Below are 19,423 nucleotides of genomic sequence, written 5' to 3'. Positions count from 1 at the left end.
GCCAGCTCTGACCCCAGATCTGATCTTTTCTAGTCCAGCTCCGAAGTGGACAGGAGATGTTTTGCAGAGGGGATTACTGGGTTCCAGGGGGCTCCAGCAGTACCACTCCCCTCCATCCTGCCCCTGCTGCCAGGCCTGTGCTGTTCCTGCTGAAGTCCCACCCATGGCAGCAGAATTCTGCTCAGGGTGCTCGGCAGAGCCGTGCTTGGCACCAGAGGCACATTCAAGGGCTCTGGTTTCCTCTCTGGGGGATGCTGCTCCCTGCTATGTAGAATAAACCTCAGAGTTACAAACAGCAACTATCTTTTCTTCTGATGAACAGAGGGATCCGAATCTGCCTGTTCTGACGGATCAAAAGAAAAGCCAGGGATTTAAACAATCTGTTCAAGGAAAGGTAATTTCACCTTTGTTGTCCACTGGGCAATGTACCAAGACTGTTAAAGCTGCTGAAAGGGTCTGATTTCCCCATAAATTTGCTTCCCCGGAGAATATGGAAAAACTGCCTTTCTCTCAGGGAAGTTCAGGAGACAAATTCTTGTCATGCACAGCCTGCTGAAGCTCATGTCTGCCATCTCTGTCCAGGTGAATGAGATTTTGCTGAAGGAACACCTCATCTCCTCACCTGTATTGCCTTCATTTCTTCACACCACTAAAATTGCCTGAGTTGCCTCTCAACTGAAACAATCTAAATTCCCTGCTCCTGCAGTCTTGGAAGAAATTCTTCAGGGTAAGAAAAAAGGATAGCACATGCTAAAGCCATTCTTACCCACCTTCCATGTGCTCATGTCTGCTATTATTTTTGCACATGCAAATCTTTAGGCAGATGGGAGCCACAGGGTGGTAGGAATTTTCTCTTGCTAATCCTACATTTGCAGATTTATGCTCCCTTGTGACACTCCAGTCACATAGCTGTTCCCTTATCCCCTCTCCCTGAGAGCAGATGCAGTGGACACTTGTCCCCTTTGATGGCAAAGCACAGCTTGTACTGCACATGGCAGCCAAAGATCTGTGACTCAGAAACCGTGCGCTCCCAACATCACTGACACCCTGCTGCCATGAGATCCCATCACAAGGCCTGGAGCTTGATTAACAAAACTTGAAGTCTGAAATAAAGAAAACTTTCAAGAGCTTTTAGCAAGGTACGACATCAGTTCATCTCCACAACTGTGACAACCCGAGAGTGCAGAGCACATTTATGAAGAAGTGCTCACACTAAACACACTGTGGATATGATACAGTATCCTGGTGGCCTCCTTCCACACAAACCTCTGCCAGCAAAGCTCTAATCCCATCCCCAGTCAGCCCACGGTATTCATCCTGAGCTGGCACCTCACAGCACTCCACCCCTATGGAGATGGTAAATCCTTCTACATGAGGCATAAGACTGAAATCACAAAATCAAAACACCTCACTTGGAAAGCAAGAAGCTAAGGCACTCCTTTCTCAGTGCCAACCTTGTGAAGACACACAGAAGGTAATTACAGATTGTGTTGGCCTGGGACTTCTCCACACGTGCAGAGTTTAAGGTGGGAGTGTGTACCCATCTCCAGTGCTGCTGACCTGGAGTACAAGCACCCTTGTGAGGCAGGATCCCGTAGCTCTTGCAGGCTGAGCCCCAAGATAAAAGCTGTACCATCACCTAAGCCTTTTATTTTCCTGTGTAATTTAAAAATGCTACTAAAACTTTTACCAATATTACAATTTACAGATCAAAGGCCTTTATGTAGCTGACTAAAGCTTGGAATAAAGCTGGCTATGGCCCAAGTTGGTTTTCCACTCTCAAAAGGAGTTGATATTTATTTTCTAATCTGTTAAGACAGGATGAATGGTTTGGCCTTGGTTTCAAGCGCCTGCAGCAGCTTTAACTTAAGAGTTACAAGACCAAAACTGAGTAGAATTAAGCTGTGAACCCTTCTGCTCAGCCCCACATGTTGGCAGGTGAGTGCTCACAAATCTGGCTGTGCCATTTAAATGCTGCCTATTCTGCAGCTTGCTGGAGGTGGAGACTCCCATCAGTGGCTCGGGGAAATGCCTCTGCACCAGCTCAAGCAGTGAAGTCAAACCCACTGCGGTCATGCATTTCAACAGCAGCCAGACTGCTGCAAGCTGCAACAGCAGCCAGACCAAGCTGCAAGCTGCCCACTCCCTGCAGGGGCAGCAGAACCATGCTGGTGTTCACCAAGGGGGTGTGCTCCAGCATCTTGGTGTTTCACCCAAGAGCAAGGAAAATGTTGGCCTGCATCACTACAGAAGCAAGCTGAGGGGAAGAGTCAAGGAAGGCCCTTCTACCAGAAATGGGCACTTACTCACATGAAAGGAGTGGCAATCAGGTGCTGAAAAAGCAACAGCTCGGTTGTCAAAACAGCAACATCAACCACCCTAGAGAATGCACTGCTCCCATTTGCTTTAGTATCTAAGATTCCCCTAAGAAGGAATGTGGACACTTGTTTTCTCTTGCTAGGAGGTAAATATAGATAAATTACATTAGTTCAATGTAATTTAAAGCAATATCTTAGACTCAGAATGGTTTAGGCTGAAAGGGACCTCAAAGATCACCCAGTTCCAACCTTTCTTTACACAAAGCTGAAGGCATCAGAGACCAGCCTTGAGACTAAGTTACTGGACAAGCTCAGTAGACCAAAACTCTAAGTAACTGAGCAAGTCAAAACCAAGACCATTAGAGATTGACAGTTACTTGAAGCCCAATCTCTTGAAACCAGCAGAATAAGATATAGGAAAACCTGTCAGACAGTAAGAATTATATTCTTACCGAATCTCTGTCTTCCATTACCCGCTGGGGCCTGGCAGGAGTGGTTGGGCTTGTGCCTTTCATTCTCTTATACTTGGTGAATAAAATATTCATGGTTGCAAGCAGGACCTCAGATAAATTGTGTTTGATCTACACAAAAAAGGGGGGAAAAAGACATTGCAGCATAAGCAGATTGACCATAACCCTTACTATACAGATTTCTGTAACAGTCATAGGTGTAATGCTATGACTGCACCATCCAGCAGAAACACTACCCAGAGCTTTGAGACAGACATGCCCAATGGCTGCACCTTCATGTTTGATAGCAGCAGGTCAGATAAAACCCAAAGCACCCAAATACACACAACCACTGCCGAAAAAAGAAGTGTCACTCCAGTTAAAACAGTTCAATAGCAGTACCAGTTTTCCACTATGCTTCATTTGCTAATACACAAATCCATTAATTCCTGTAATTTAGAGGGAAAGAAACAAACAACCTACAAATGCTTAGTGACCATTAAGAGCACAGAAGAACTAAGTCACCAGCAAGTCAAAAGTTTTCAGTATTCTGAATTCTTGAATGAAACTCACTAAGTTCAGGGAGACTCACATCTGCAGATACTTTCTTCAAAATGGAGACAGGATTTCTGGGTAGGGAATTCTAGTGCTCAAAAGAGCAGCATTAAGAAGAAAAAGTTGCAAGCCAAGAGTATACTTGTATGAAATAAAAAAAAAATCTCATCCTTTTTCTCCGCTAAAGAATAAGAATGATGAGATTACAAGGTTTTAAGATCCTTTTAACAAAGCAAAAGGCTTTAGGAAGCTAAACCCAAGACATTACTTACTTCATCGCTGAAATTCCGGAAGGCAGCGACTCTCTCCTTGACGCAATCTTGGCTAAGAGGTACAAGCTTCAGGCGTTCAATAATCTTCAAAAAGAAAAGCAGGAATCAGGACAGATAATCAGCATTCTATGTACCATATATTAATAAAGTGTTTTTTTTAAATGTTAATGAAATGCTTCTGTTTCCATTCAAGAGAAATAATTTCATTGTCATTTACTGGTTTATCTCCTCACTTTGTTGAGCAACAGGAATATTTTGTTCAATGTCTAAAAAGTAGCTCCAGGAAGATCATCCTGTTTATCAAGCAACAGGGAAGAAACACCTTTTAAAATTCCTATAACATTGCAGTCCCTTCTAACTCATTAAATAAAATTTTTGAAGTGATGTTATTTGAGACATTCTGGGTTTTCAAGGGCATTAGGAAGGCTACACTTCAAACAGAACTCTTAAAACTTACATCAAAGGCCCTGTCAACGTGACCAGCGTGATATTCATCAAAAAACGTGATTAAGTCTAGCAGAAGGTAGAACGTGGAGTCAATGGATTTCTTTGCACTTATCCCCTGCGCTTTGTACCTGAAAGAAATTGTGTTACAATTTTATTGTGCAAAATGGCAACCATTTACAACTGTGCCCTTGCAATTCTTGGAAGTGGAGACATCAAACTCAAGGACAGGGCATTTAACAAAGGACAACTTTCATTTTCCTTAACCAGGAGGCAGAATTTTCACAGGTTGTGGCTTTTTAAAAACACTGTTAATCACTTCCAGTTTTGCAAATCCAGCATTTATTTCCTTTAAAATGTTTGCACTCCCACATTCATGGGGAAACAGTGCCAGGCAGCAGAGACCTGCAAGGCAAGCTCTGTACCAGCATGTTTAACATGCTGCTTTACAGCAGACAATCCTCCAGCACAACTGCCTGCTTCAGGCAAAAAGTTAAGACTTAAAAGATGGATTAAGAGTTCCTGCATGCTCTTGGGAGCTACACTGGCTCTGGGATGAACTGGAGGGCTGCCTGCTCCCACTCCTAACTGCATGAGTGCACAAAAAAGTTGTTTCCACAAGAGTGGTCTTGCAGATGAGGAAACCATGTAGGCTCTTGGCCTTTTTCTAAGGTGTCTCCCCTGCTCCAAAAGCATAACAAGAATACACAGGAGGAATGCTGCATCCCTACAGGACAGTACACATGGAAAAGCCCTGTGTTACATCTAACTGGAAAGAAGATGTGCTAGTCAGAGCTGCTCTGGCTTTGCAATCACCCAGGTTTGCAGCTGTGAAGTGGCATAATTGTACAGCAATATTTTAGTGCTTTCAGACAGATCAAAGTATGTAGCAAAGCAAAAAAAATCCCATTGCAGCCTTTGCTGAAGCTTTAACTCAAGCCATAGACTTAATTCTCTTTAATGTCTGCCACCAAATCAGTCTCTCACCAAGTCAATATGGCACCGATTTTGCACTTGATCCCAGCCTGCCCAAATGAAGGAAAGGCTGACTAGAAGGAGGGACTGGCAAATGCCACTTGTCAAAAGAAGAAAGGAAAAGGCCTCTGATGGAAATCAATACATTTCTGTATTTGTCTTCCCAATTTCAAAGTGCCAGCAAGTGGGCTTGGTTTATTTTTATTCTCTCTGCAGCTCAATGTTGATAAAAACCAGTAAGGCATTTCTCATAGGAATCCACATTTTGTTCTAGTAAAACACAAGAATTGTTCCTGGCAGTCACCGTGACAAGATGCACCAAAAGGTGACTATTTAAGAAATTAATGGACATATTTTGCAACTACAGCTTTTCAGAATCAGGTTAATCCTAAGTTCCAGTTGTTAATGAACCTTCAGCACTGATGTCTCTCAAGCCCATACCCTAATTAGTATACAGACACGGCAGGGCACATTCCTTTCAGTTGCTTCCTTTCTTTCTGGACACCACAGAGTACTTGGCGTTAACATAACAGGCTGTGGAAATGAGGTCCACTGCTTGCATTAGCCATACACAGTTCATCTTAAATACTCCCTTTTTAGCCTTCATTAAAACAACAGTTTTCAGAAAGCTACTGAACAGTTGTTACAACTCAGAATTACTGGGTTTGTAGCTCTCTCTTAATACTATTTCAAAAAAGTGAATTGCATGCAATGACTCAGCAACTATAACAATATTTTGTTTTAAAAATAATATAAAACATACAATTAATGTATTTATTGTTCCTTAACAGACTCCAACTCCAGCTGGCAATCCTGATTTACCGACAGATAAAACTTCTTGCCAAATTTGCCTAACCCTGAAGATTTCTGGTTTCAGTACTGCAAGCCATCACAAACAGGACAGTGTAAATTCTGACCCCTTTGTTGTCTTTCTAAGTATACTGCTGTGGATGCCACAGTCCAGCCTGCAGAAACAACATCAGGGACTAACATCCACTAACATCCACAGCTCTGACAGTGGCAGGTCATGCTGAGGTGAATCACCCAGTCCTGCCCTTACCTGAGTCTTACCTCTCAGCAATGGAATGGGCCATGTTCTTCAAACGCTCTTTGTTTGACTGGGGAGTGCTGATCTGGGGAACAACTGGACTAAGGAGCTTGTTCATCAGTTCTAAAACTTTGTCAGGGTTCTGTTGGCATTAAAGTTACACAAATAAAATGAAACATGGTTTCTTACTCTCATTGAAAAAGCAGAGAAGTCTCATGCAGTGGTGTCTACTGTAAGCCCAGAGCCACCTCCCTCCCATAATGAGTCAGGATCACATTAGCTACAAACAACATAATGCTGCTGGGTCCCAAGAAAAAGCATTTCCCCCTAGTTTTTCTCTAAAATAGTGGTTATGGTTGTATCCACCTCTATTTCCAAAGGAAACAAGAGTACTCAGTATAAAGACCAACTATTTTAGACTTCAGTTCAATATCTATGAAATTGGAAGAGTACACTCCAGGTAAATAACTGCACTAGACTGAATTAAATCATGCGTGGGGCACTCTCTTCAAAATAGCACATTGATAAGGACCACAATGTCCTAAATCAGAATCCCTGGAGTGCAATCCATCTGGATGTGCTAACTAAAACATCTCTTCATGCAGCCTTATGGCTCTGTTGTTCCAGCAGTAGAAATAAGCTGCTTGAATAAGGGCAATTCAATCTCCGAGATGAAATTTAACCTCCTAATCACAGGTAGAATGTTTGGAAGGAAAAAAGGTGAACCAAGTATATAAGGCAGCACACAAGACATATACCTTTGCAAGGTCATAGAGTTTTGCGGCTTCTTCAAACAATCCTTTATTTTCTGCTGCAAAAGCCACTTTGTTAATAATGGATTTTGTGTCACTTGTAAACTTGTCTATCACTCCAGGCTAAAGAGGTGAGACAAAAATGAAAAGAGAAAAGAGGAATCAGAAGGCTCAAACACTCCAGAATATTCTGTCAAGGCAATGAATATTTTACATGTTGGCTTATGACTGGAATGGCCTGTACATTTCCACGGGAATGTGCAAAAGTGAGACATTAAAAATAGAATGCGTTCTTCCAAGAGGGACTCTCTCCTAAATGGAGTCAGCACTGAGACATTCTTGGTTTCCAATTCATTCAAAATGACCCAGATAAAATAACTCAGAGTTTGAGCTGTTAACTGCTGAAGACACAGAGAAGAAAACACAAAAGACTTCAGCACATAGCATTCCAAAGGCTCCAGGGATGGAGTTTGTTTATACTGGCATGACAGGTTGCCAGGGAAATCTCACACAGATAAATGAAAGGGCAACAAGAATTTTAAAACAAATATTAAACATGTAGAATAAAAGAGATGAAAGAGTCAAGAATATCTGGACATTACTGTAGTTGAGGATGCAAAAAGGAGACTATATAATCTAGAAGAATTTGTTTTAAACTTAAGATTATTGGTTTCACACCAAAGAAAGTGCAAAACAACAAAGTATTTGTAAAGATTATCAAGCTACCTTGTTCTCTTGTATGCAATCTCACTGCTTTTGAAATGAGAAAATAAAGACATCTAAAAGAAATTCCTGCCAGAAATAACTTTCCCCCTCTATTTTTGACAGCAATATGAGCCCTAATCTTAACATTGAGATGCAAATGGTTCTGCAGTCTGCTTTACACAGAAATCTTCCAAAGCTATCACAGCAAACACAAAACTTCATCTATTATCTAAAATTTTCATAATTTGCATGCACTCTCCTGTTTGCAGGTAAAACCTTAAGGTTTCCTTTGTCTTCTGTGTAATCTTCTATTTTACTATTATGAAACTGCTTTTACACTGGAAGCAACATCCGTCATCTAAAAATGGCTGAACTTTTATCCAGTACTTGCTCTCACCTGTGTGACGGTCAGATCAGCTGTGCCTATGCTCGTGGTCTGTTAGCCCTTGCTCCTTTAATTACAAGGATTTTTCAAGGACTGCAATACATTTTTTCTGCGAGGTGAGTGAGGATGTCATAAATCATTTTCACATGCACACCTTGGTTAACAGAGCACTCTCACACACCCACTTAAACTAAACTCCATTTCCTCCTGGGAAGACAAAATTCTGAACTCACTAAAGTTACCTGATGCCATTTGCTTCCTCAGTTACAGCAGCTGTTTAGAGGAACACTGTTTGCCCTGAAGTTCCTGACCTGCCTTTTGTTAGGGCAGGTCACAGACTATTCTGTGAAAGGATCTCCAAGTGGGAGAACTTGAATGTATTCAAACACAGTAATAATTTAGCTAGTGGAAAACAGAGAGAAGCAAAATAGCCTCATGACTACTTTGGAAATCATATATTGATGGTACTTTTAATATAAAATATAAATTGTGAACTTACCTTCCTACTACCATCCTTTTCCAACTTTCCAAGAATCATATCAAACTATATCCACGTGGATTTAAAGTTAGAAAAAACAGGAAACAAAAATAGAGAGATGAATTGCACATATTTCATAACATATTTATTAAGTACAAAGACACAGTCATGGAATGAAAAACAGTGACCAATATAAAAAGTATTTGTAACTAAATAACAGGCAAAAAAGTATGATTAAATGTCTTAAACATAAGGCCATTGCAAGATCTCTCATCTGGGTCTGCATCAGGCAGAAAGAGTAAGCAACTCTAAGACTGTCCTGACTAATAAAGATTTTAAAGAAGAAATTACTTTTAGTTTAATTGAGGAAGGCAAAACATGGCCAAACGCACCTCTCTGCTTTCAATTACTATTTCACTAACGCAACGCAAGAACATATTCTCTCCTTGGCTGTCCTTCTCGTTCCTAAAAATAAAGAGAGGGAGAAAGGTACTCCTGTTTCTGAGAACTTTCCAGGTAAGACTAATGAAGCAATAATAACTAGGAGAATATCTAAAGACATATATTAGCTCCTACCTGAGAAAGTAAAAGTACTGCAAAGCTTCCCGTGGATCTGTTGATTCAAACTTACGGGTGTAAAGCATCAAAAGCCGCACAAAATTTAAACGTCTGACACCAGGAGGGTCACCAGCTTCATGGCTTACTGCAATGTCAGAAACAGCACTGTCAGAGAATCTAATGCCAGGAAAATGCTCAAATTAGTCAGAACCATGATCCAGAGCTCTAATGCAACTAAAACAATTAATTTTTATGAGATTGTTCTGATAAATCTTTGATTAATCACACAGAGCTGCCGCTTCTAGAGGGCACTCTGAGGGCTAAGAAAATATTCCTTTACTGTAAAGTAAATAGGACTTACATAGTTGTGCACTCTGCCCAGATGCTTTCAGGAGCAATTTTAACTCAAACAGGACCAAAGCAACATGAACAGCGTGACAGCGCAAGCGCTCTGTCCGGAAAAGAAAAGCAATTGCAGCTTCAAACTGTGCTGTCAAGAACAACACTTGGAAGTAGAGGAACGGTGGCTGGTTCACTGCAAAATGTGATTCACCTGAAAAAAACCACAGCACGTAGCATTTTCACATCATTTTCATCATTTTGGAATCAGAGATGACTGACAGTAGATGCTTCCTGTCACACTGCATTGTTATTGTTTATTAGGTGCCAGCCAAAATAAACACAGTACACAAAACTGAATAACCACATTTCAGTGGCTCACCTACAACTGTGCCACTGCAGATTTATCATGAAGGACCACAGCATAAAGACATATTCAAGAAGTGAAACAGAATAAACAGTTACTCAGAAAAGTTCCTTTGTTGTTTTCAGACAACAAACCATGAACTCTGATCAACTGTGATAGATTCTCTGAAGACCATAACTTTTTGTCTTCATTTACACTTATGCCAAGTGGTACAAATAATGTAAAAAAACTGGATATTTCTACCCAGTGACACAGACAGTAGCTTATTATATTTCTTTTCCACACATTTTTATCTGAGTGTGAGTGATACTACAAGCTAGAAGGCTGTGGAGAATCAAATTTGTTTTGGACAGTTCCAAGCAACTGAATTTTGACTGACTGGAAGACAATTACAGGAATATGTATTCTGTGGATGTTCTTAAAACCTTCTGAAATAGAAGGAATTGTGACTTGGGTCCCCAGAAATTTGCTTGAAATGCTAATTTAAGGGAAAAGATAAACACCAGATGCACACAGAGGAAAGGCTTGGAAATACATGCCTACATTAGGTATTGACTGCTTTTCTGTTCTGTATTTCCAAAGCTGGAAGTTCTGCTAAAGAACTTTTGCCTATTTATGGTGAGAGAAAACAACCCACAATAAATGGATAAAGGAGAAACAGCAGCAGTGCTGTTCACAGATGAGTATTAAATCTCTGGATTGCTGGCAAAAACATGGGACTCATTCATTGTGTCTTACTGAAGTCTGCCACAACTCCAGGGAGCAGGCTGTTCATGGACAGAAGATGCCTGTCACTAGTGGAGAGCTGCAGGGTTTTTGTGTAGTCTGGGGTTTGTGTAATAACAACTGGAAAGTGTCCTCAGCAGAAAAGCAGAGCCCCAGGTAAGACATCCCTCTGTGGTTTCTCACCATAGTCTTCCAGCAGCTGCTTTTGGAACTGAGATAACGTTAGCCGGTCCTGCGGGGAGCTCGCGCCACCATCATCAAAACACACTTGGTTCAGCTAAAAAGCACATCCAAAAAAGAGAAGCACAGGTATTTCTCCTTGCACAAGCAATGCACTCAGAAGATATTCATTCCATCTGAGCCCCCCGCCCTAGGATTTGACCAGCTGACTAGAAACTGCATCTAGTCACAGCATCAGCTCCATCCACTGCTGGGAAGCAAAGGTCTCTAAGGCAGCAACTGCTAAAATCCATGCAGATATAACCCTGGGGATCCATATCCATCCATGCCAGCAAACTCTGATGCTGGGACTCTGAACACTCTCAAGCAGCATTTTTTTGCCACAAATACAACAGTAACAAATACATCATTCTACCACCTTTCTTCTGACAAAGAGGAGAAACAGGCACCAACCAGTATCTATCGTGCCCTTGCCAAAACTGTAAGGACTTCAGTGACATTGACAGTGTTGTGTCTGGTCAATTCACACTGACATTTCAGACATCCATCCAGGAAGGAGAATTCAAAGAATCCTCACTAGCAAGGTAATACTACTCGTAAAAACAGGTGACAAAGATCAGTGTCAAATGAACATGACAGTTCCAAAGACAACTGTACCCAAACTAACACCTGATAGCACAGAGGGTAACAGAACAGCCCTGGGATTCAGGTTCCCAGTCCTGCATTATTTTCAAGGTCAGGTCACATGCACTACATTGATGCAAAACACCAGATCTAGAAGTAGGAAGGGTAGCAGAGCAGTGGAGAAATTTGGTACCATTTAGACCTGTTCTTACAAAAAGAAAAACCGAACACCACAATCCCAACACCAGACTTACTTTTAGCCAAAGATAATCTTCTGTTTTATCAGCAACTTCACTCTGGTTGTCTGTAATGTCACAACGGCCAATAATGCAATAAACAGCCCTTTTGTAGGGGTCAGTGTTATTTCTCAGAGCTCGTCTGTAATGAAGACGCAGTTTATTTTCTGTGGCAGGAGACAATCTAAGGAAAAGAAAAGATTGAAGGAAAAGACATGATACCCATTTTCCCTGTATGAGGAAACCAGGATACAAATCAGTGTAAATAAGTGTATATCCACAGTAAAGGCATAACGACAGTAAGCACTGGCCATATTTCTTGTACTTCCAGTTCAAATCTGTAGGTAAAAATTATGCACACATGAATTTATACACATAGAGTTATGGGGGATCATCTTCAAATGCTCACTGTAGAGAAAGAATCTACATATGACAGTCTCTTTAGGGTACAATAATACTGTGGCAGATGAGCTATTTTCGTCTGACTCTGCTATTGCATCATTTCAGAAAAAGAGAGCTCACAAAATCTTTGTAAGTCTTTGTGTTAGGAGCTAACAAGTGAGTAGGTCATGGTACCATGAGGTCCTTCAGGAGAGACACTTTCATCATTATCAAACACTGTCATAATGTTCTTTGTCACTTTTTTTCTTGCAACCTCTTGTTGAGAAATTCACAGAATTTAATCAATAACATATTCTAGACTAAGGCATTGTTTGTCAAATCTGTAGGCAGAGCACTTTTTCATAGCTGGAATAAAAACAAAATAAAGCTATTGTGCTGTATCTCATAAAAGTGTTTGTAATGAAAACAGTGACAGTATCTTCAACAAGGTTTCTGCAACAACCTTGATATAATGAGCTCTCCTACATACTCTCTACAAAACAGGTTGATTTATAGAAGAATACCATGGCGTACCATACTTGGTAAACAGCACTTGGATTTTTATCCTTTCCATTTATTTTGTTAGCTTTGTTAGTTATTTTTAATTGCTATGTTTGTTGGTTTTTGAGTTTTTGGGGGTTTTTTTTGAAATTCGCTGCAAATGGAAAAGATGGAAAAGAAAACCACTGTGGAGTTTGGAACACACCTTAGGGTGCACTAGCTTAACCACTTTGCAACCACATCAGCAGCAGTTTGGCCAAAGGCTTTTGTCTAGTGCTGGACAGCAAAAACTGGAAGAGGAGAATAAACACAAGAAAGATATGAGAGTGAGGCCTTTAAAGGGCTCTAACAAACACTGCTTGTTTTTCCTGTGTAGCATTCTTATGAAAACAGGTGTAGTAAAAAGTGTTCCCCAAAGGAAATTCAGCTAAAATAAGCAATGGGAAATAAAAAAAATACAGGATTCGTGACAGAAGATTAAATCCGATCTATTGCATACCATACACCACTGTTACACTGGGTTAATCCTTCTGTAAAATAGTAAAGCTACACCATATTGTATTATTTTTGAAATGTAAAGTTTTTAATATATTCAAACAACTCTTTCTCTGTTGAGATTTCTCAACTTCAAAGCCACAAATTAAAATATGCAAACTTCTACATGTAATTTAGGTAGGTAATATAAACCTCAGGCAACCATCACCACCAGAGGAGACTTGAGCTTTTTGTATTTCTACCAAATCACTGATAATTTCACTACTCCACAGCAATTCCCACCCCTCACAAAGATCCTTCCTAGTTCCCAATTACCTTCTGTCTTTACTGTTCATGTACTCCTGGAACCAGGTTTTGAACTCTCCCAGCTGGTGCTGTGCCCGTTTCACCACATGCATGGCTGCAGTCAGATCTCCACAGCGCATGCAGTAGTAAATCAGTGCCCACACAGGATGGCCCTCCACCTCACCATCCTGAAAAGAAAGTAGGACTTACTTAATTTTTTCTCAAAAGCAACATATTTGAATGATTTTTCTTTATCCTCTGCCTCATCCATTATTTCTGCCCTTATACCCACACTCATATTGGTAAAAAATTCTGTTTGTTACAGAAGCCAGAGGTCATGAGGGTTAAAACCTGGCAAAGCTCTGCACATCTCAGCAGTGAAAGGTGTGATTCTCTTCTGCTTGCCCAGATTTCAGTTCTGAGAATCCCAGTATTTAGCATATGATATCCTCTCCACAAAGGAGATTGATCTGGATTAGGCCACGGAGGTATTAAAAACATTTTCACTGAAACAGAAAGATATCAAACTAATCACTGATCTTAGCAGGTAAGAAGAGACAGCCAGACTTAGCTGTGTGCACTCCAATGTTATAATTATTTCTTCATTTAACTTTTATATCTGATTTTTCAACCCAGACTGCCTATCTGATTATTTTGTAGATGCACAGCTATGCACTTTTTACTACATGAAGGTAAGAAGGGTTTTATTCAGATTCCTAAATAAAAGGCCCAGGCTAAAATTTAGATGAAATCATTACACATTTGGTGATGGTTTCACCATCTGACAATAAACGTAAAAAAAGAGAAAAAGCAAAAGAGGGAGATTAAGTTACTGCTTTTTTTGAACCATCATAACGCATTTTAATCCTTGCTTGTTGATTTCTAAGATGACGACCAGAAGACCCCATGATTTCTAGAATTAGAACTCAAGCTTCTGAGCACCCACCATGCTTTGGGACTAGGTCTGAACTCAAGAGTGATTTTGCCTGCCATCTCCCATTTTCCCAGTCAAAAATTCTAGAGAAGGAGAAAGAGCCTGATGCCCTAAAAGCAGCTTAAACAACAGAAAAGCCACCTGAGGCTGCCCTGGTTTCCCCTCTGCAGTGGGTGAACAGGTTTGTGTTATTTTAGCCCAGCGGGTGACAGTGCTGCCCATACCTGCAGACCAGGGACAGACGCCGGGAGTTTGATGTTCAGGAAGCTGCGGACCAGCTGGTAGGTGCCTGGGACTCCACCCAGCTGAGCCTGGTGCAAGTTTCCAAAGACTGTCACAAAAGTGTAATTTTTGTAACTGAAACATAACACAAGCAAAAAATGAACAGACTGAGACACACCTGCCACAAAAACATCCACTGCCTTCCGACCTGACAGAACTAACAATTTAAAGCAAATTAACTCCATGTTCAAACATTATCATTACAACAAAAAGAGGCACAAATTTTGGTCAGTCTAGGAAGATCCTTGTATTTAGCAGTCTCAGAAGACATCAGATTTGGAGTCTGTGGTGGACTGCTCCAGGTTCAACTCTCAATTATGAAGTTCCTCTTATTAGATTAGTACTTAGTAGTACAAAGGTAAGCTCAAATATATATTAACTGGTAAAAAGCCTTTCACCCTAATACTTTAACTCTCAATCGTGAAAGAATAGTTAAATACCACAGATGTGTTTGTCTCTCCTCCCTGCTCTATGGAAAAATATCAGCCTTAGGGCTATGTACTTACCAGAAGAAAATCCCAGAGAAAAAGGGAATTTAGAGAAATATAACTGGTAAAGGCAGCTTTAAGAAAATGTTTTAAAATAACCCATCAAAGCATTTAATCAAGGCAGATCAATTTAACAAATACGCATGCTTAGAAGCAGGAGTCTCAAAAATTTGTACACTGAAGGAAGACCTAAGTAAGCAGCATCAATTAATGACATTAAGTTCTTTTCCTTTTTCTGAGGCACATTACACTGGTGTGCCATCAGAAATCTGAAAGACTACATAAGTAGGTATCAGAGTATCTTGATAATGAGAATTATGGCTGAGGCAAGTGCATGTTCCTCAGGGCTTAAGATCACAGTTGTTCCAAAGGAACTAATGTGTAAACAGCTGTGAGCGGCATTATATCTCTTCCATATATGAGTGAGGGGCTGGTGAAGCTTGGAAACACTCTAGTATTAGCCAATTCCCACCAGTGAAGAAAAGCTATGAAGCAAGGCACAGAGTTTGGGCAAGGTTTTAATTACCAAAAAACCCAACCAGCCTGAGAGGCCCAATCTCCACAATTGGGAGCATTGGGAAAGTAATATATATAACTAACTCCTAACTTCAGCTAGCAGTTAATGGCACTGTGAACATTTAGCAAGTTGGACATGTGGCAAATCAGGTTAAGAGTCACTGGCTCATTGCACTCTGCTGAGACTGAGGAACTGGGAACAGAAGATCCTTCTGATGTGCCAGCTCCTCTGTGCACAGGCGGCAGCTGCCACCACTCTTGGGTGACACTGAGCGCTGATGGGGTGTGACAACCAACTGCCAGGGCCAAGAAGAGGCTGTGCCAGGAGGTGAAAGCACCTCTCCCACAGTGCTGTGTCAGAGTGCAGTGCTTTCCGTGCTCTGACGCAATATGTGTCCCTAACAAATGCCCACATACTACTCTGCAGTTACTGCTTGCACAGGCTGGAAGAAGCAGCTGGCATCACATTGCAGCCACCAGAAAAGAGAGACTGCAATATCCACCCACATGTGCAGTGGATGGGCATTTGGCTTTGGGCAGCTTCACACCCTGCAGTTCTCCAAGAACTCCATTGGTCAAGGAGCTTAGGCCCCCATGGTACTTGCTAATAAACACAGCAAACCACTTTCTACAGTCTGAAAATCACTGCTACATGTCTCAATTTCAGCTTCTTCACATTTTCCAAAAACTTTTCAGTGTAGAAATGGCATTATCAGAACTTGACTCATTGCACCAGGTTTGTTCCCATGCTGTCCTCATGGGCTGCTGACAGCAACCAGCAATCAGAAAGGGGGCATATAGAAAAGAGGATGTTCTTTTGCAGAAGAGAAACAGATCACTCTCCTCAAGTGAAAAACCTTCACATATCACTGTACATATATAGAATATTTATAAGCGACACAGAAGAAAGAAGTCTTTACATCTTCTAAACAACCTCCCCACGGATTCAAGGCCTTTTAAACTAGAACACTGTTAAACTAGAACAATTTTTTATTTAAGTGGCTGCTCTAAGCCCTGCACAATAAAAAAGGCAGGCAAGAGACATGTCTGTGCGTAGCTGACTCTTTAAGTGCACTCCAAAGTCATTCTGGTTTCTTATTAGGGAGCTCTGTCAGTGTGTACTCAGAGCACCCCTCTCACCTCTCCTCCAGGTAGTGCAGAGCGTGCCTCACGAACTCCATGCGCACTTCCATGTTGGTCCGGACTTTCAGGGCATCGCTGGCAGGAACCAGGGTGACGTCGGTCATTTGTTTCACCATGGCCCACATCTCGGAGATGTTCTGCAAAAAGTCATCCCATGCCTCAGCAATTAGTACACAGATGAACAAGCAACACTGTTTTGAGCTACATCGTGTTTTGATGCTTAAGAAAAGCATAAGAACACAAGAGTAATTCATGTCAGTTTAGATTTGTAATGCAGATACTGGACACAGTCATGAAGGTAAGCTGCTTCTGTCCCACAGAATTCAAGTTTCACAGGCTATAAATGTTGTACCTGCAATTGTACCCAAAAATTGACAACTATGTCCAAAACTAGGCTGGGTACTTGGTCCTCAGTCTCTTGCTCATTTCTAGTTCACACTTCCCAGTCCATATATACCACTGCATCATCAGCTTTCCATGTAAGCAATGGCTCTGGCTGCTGTTGGAAAGCTGTGTGATCAGCTGTGATAAGAAGCATTAAAAGGATACTGATCATTTGGACAAAGGCTCAGTTATAAAGAAAGGTTGAAAACCATCCAGATCTGTTCATTCACAAGGACAAGATCATATCAGTGTTTGCAGGACTAGGGCATCCCTGCTGAAATGGCAAAATACTGAGAACTAACAGCACTGTTCACTTGGGCAAGGGCAGCTCTTTGATCTCAGTGCTTCAAAGCAGCAAGAACACTGAAACTCCCCGTGCTGCCCCTTGCAAAACAAACAGAGCTGCTCAGAGTGAAGATGCACATCTGTCATTCAGATCCAATTGAAGGGTTTGCCCCTCAGCTTCTGAGCAGCTTTTTGCTCTCCCCATTTGCACAGTTTTTTCATAGCTTGACCCTGCTGCAGTATTCTCCTCCAGGCATTTCTCCAAGGTTTGTGCATTTGTTTTCTTTTTTAGGGTGAATCAAGGCAACACAATTAAAGGAATAGAAAAAAAGGAAAGTAGGCAGATCATTGATTTTAAGTCAATCCTAGGGGTTTTATGCTTTGCTATGAGAGCCTGTTTAAGCTCCAGCACAGTCTGAGTGAAGAACCTTTTACCCCCAAGTACATACTTTCAAAGGACATTAAGAGGCCACACTTTGTAAATTAACACAGAATGTATTTTAAATTAAAAGCAATTTTCCCCTCAACAGCTTATCACTTATGATGGGACAGCAGGTTCATTTCTTCCTCACTGTGTTAAGAAACTTTCACCATGACCAACTTCATGGCAGGTGGGCCCTGCTGCACTGGAGAAAATTCCACTATTGCCTCTGTGTTTTCTGTGGAGCCATGCAATTTTTTTTTTGCAATATCAGTATTTTCCCCCCTGATGTCAGCAGGCTGTTAATCACAGCCTGAAAACAGCTTAAATACATTTCCTTATGTTAACTTATTGGCAGTACCTTATCATCCAGGCCTGCAGTAGCAGCACAGAGGTCCACCAGGCTAGGCTGCAGATGTCCATTCACTATCTTCTCATTATAAATATAAATCTAAAACATAATTAAAGAAAGCATGTTTAACAATACATATAATGCTCCATTCCATCCCCAGCCACAGCAGCAAAATCTGAATCAGGCTTCAAAACCAGTGTTCCCAGCAAGTCCCTCTGATTCTCTCCCACATCAGCCACTTCCAACCCAAAGGTAGAGGAATGGGCATCAGCATCACCCAAGCTTGCACACCACCTCAAAGCCCCAGGCCTGCCCCAAGGCCAGCAGCAGCCCAGCTGTTCAGTGGTTTTGCATGGCAGAGCACTGCACTGAATGCCCTGCTAGACTAACTGCAGCTAATTGTTGAAGGACAAAGATTCAGAAGTGACCTGACAAGTGGATGGCAGTGATATTCCCCTGCATGGCAGCCTCCTACCTGCTGATGTGAAAGAAACAGGATTTTGCTGGTTTGTGGCAGTATTCAGGGAAATCTGAGACAGGGAAATGAACAGGAACCTGCCCCTTCAGAGCCTGCCCTTAAACATATACTCACACTTCCCTGCTAACTCTTGATCTTCACTGAGCTTCGTCTACTATTGTTTATTCTACTCTCAGTCCAAAGACCTTCCACCGTGTCCAAAAATTATAATTCTCAATACTAGAAAGGTCATGCCATTGTACTTTAACTCCATTTGGCATGCAGCACTACTGCAACATGTCCAAGGTGGAGACAAGATGTAGAGCTCAGGACTGCAAACAGAATGCAGCATCAGTGAAATCGTGTCCGTGGATGTCACCGTGCTCCTGTGAGACAGTTTGAACTATCCACGAAGAACAACTGATCAGTTCACTGTAATTAAAACACATTTCATGGCTGCTGATAAATAGAAGCAGCATGGATCTCCAGCTCTCCTGCCTGAGCTCCAGGTCTCCCAACTCTCCACTGAAGCCACAGGAGCCCCACACAGACTGCTGACACTGGGTTATTCTTGAACAGCAGGCTGACATAAGGACAGCTCAGCCAGGCCAGCTTCTCTGGAGCCCCTGTTGGGAGCACACAGTGAATGCACCAAGTGTTGTGGTAGCAGGAGCCTGGCCACAAACACCACATTTCCAGGGCACACTGCAGTCTGTGCACAGCCTGTGACCCTGACAAAGGCCCACTGGCCACGCTGACTCCACAGCTAGCCCAGAGCCAGGAGGACTGCTAGAGACTGGGCTTTCCATACCCAAAAAGCAGCATGGAGTAACACTGATGGCTTCAAAGCACAGACAGTTATGCTTTGAAGAAGACATTTACTGTGGATATATTACAGTAGATATGAACTAAATTAACAAACTATTAAAGCCGCTAAATCAAATGTACACTTTATCAGCACAACCATGAACCTTTTGCTATCGGTTTCTTCCCAGTTACCATAACTGAATGCAGATGTAGGAAAACAGATGCACAAGCTGCTCTCTGCCTCAGTGCAGACTGAGCCGAAGCACACAATAACAGTAATT

The 19,423-nt window shown here is 41.6% G+C and overlaps 1 protein-coding gene across 3 annotated transcripts in view; it reads right to left on the bottom strand.

The window, feature by feature from the left end:
* Positions 1-19,423, bottom strand: part of NUP93 (nucleoporin 93) — a 78,585-nt gene that overhangs the window by 2,108 nt on the left and 57,054 nt on the right. For 2 of the 3 annotated variants that reach the window (XM_072934340.1, XM_072934341.1), the window contains 15 exons: positions 17,888-17,977; positions 16,434-16,573; positions 14,232-14,364; positions 13,104-13,261; positions 11,430-11,595; positions 10,555-10,648; positions 9,301-9,492; positions 8,958-9,084; positions 8,774-8,846; positions 8,403-8,447; positions 6,820-6,936; positions 6,085-6,203; positions 4,052-4,169; positions 3,595-3,678; positions 2,771-2,899 (listed from right to left, as the gene is read on the bottom strand). In XM_072934340.1, coding sequence (XP_072790441.1) covers positions 2,771-2,899; positions 3,595-3,678; positions 4,052-4,169; positions 6,085-6,203; positions 6,820-6,936; positions 8,403-8,447; positions 8,774-8,846; positions 8,958-9,084; positions 9,301-9,492; positions 10,555-10,648; positions 11,430-11,595; positions 13,104-13,261; positions 14,232-14,364; positions 16,434-16,573; positions 17,888-17,977 — 1,785 coding nt within the window. Of the gene's footprint in view, positions 1-2,770; positions 2,900-3,590; positions 3,679-4,051; positions 4,170-6,073; positions 6,204-6,819; positions 6,937-8,402; positions 8,448-8,773; positions 8,847-8,957; positions 9,085-9,300; positions 9,493-10,554; positions 10,649-11,429; positions 11,596-13,103; positions 13,262-14,231; positions 14,365-16,433; positions 16,574-17,887; positions 17,978-19,423 lie in introns of those variants that run through there. The other variant, XR_012057738.1, reaches the window with a different exon arrangement.

The sequence above is a fragment of the Taeniopygia guttata genome, chromosome 11 (genome assembly GCF_048771995.1).
Source record: "Taeniopygia guttata chromosome 11, bTaeGut7.mat, whole genome shotgun sequence".
Lineage (NCBI taxonomy): Eukaryota > Metazoa > Chordata > Aves > Passeriformes > Estrildidae > Taeniopygia > Taeniopygia guttata.
Note: the sequence above shows the minus strand (reverse complement) of the source record. Positions and strands in the feature narration are given on the sequence as shown.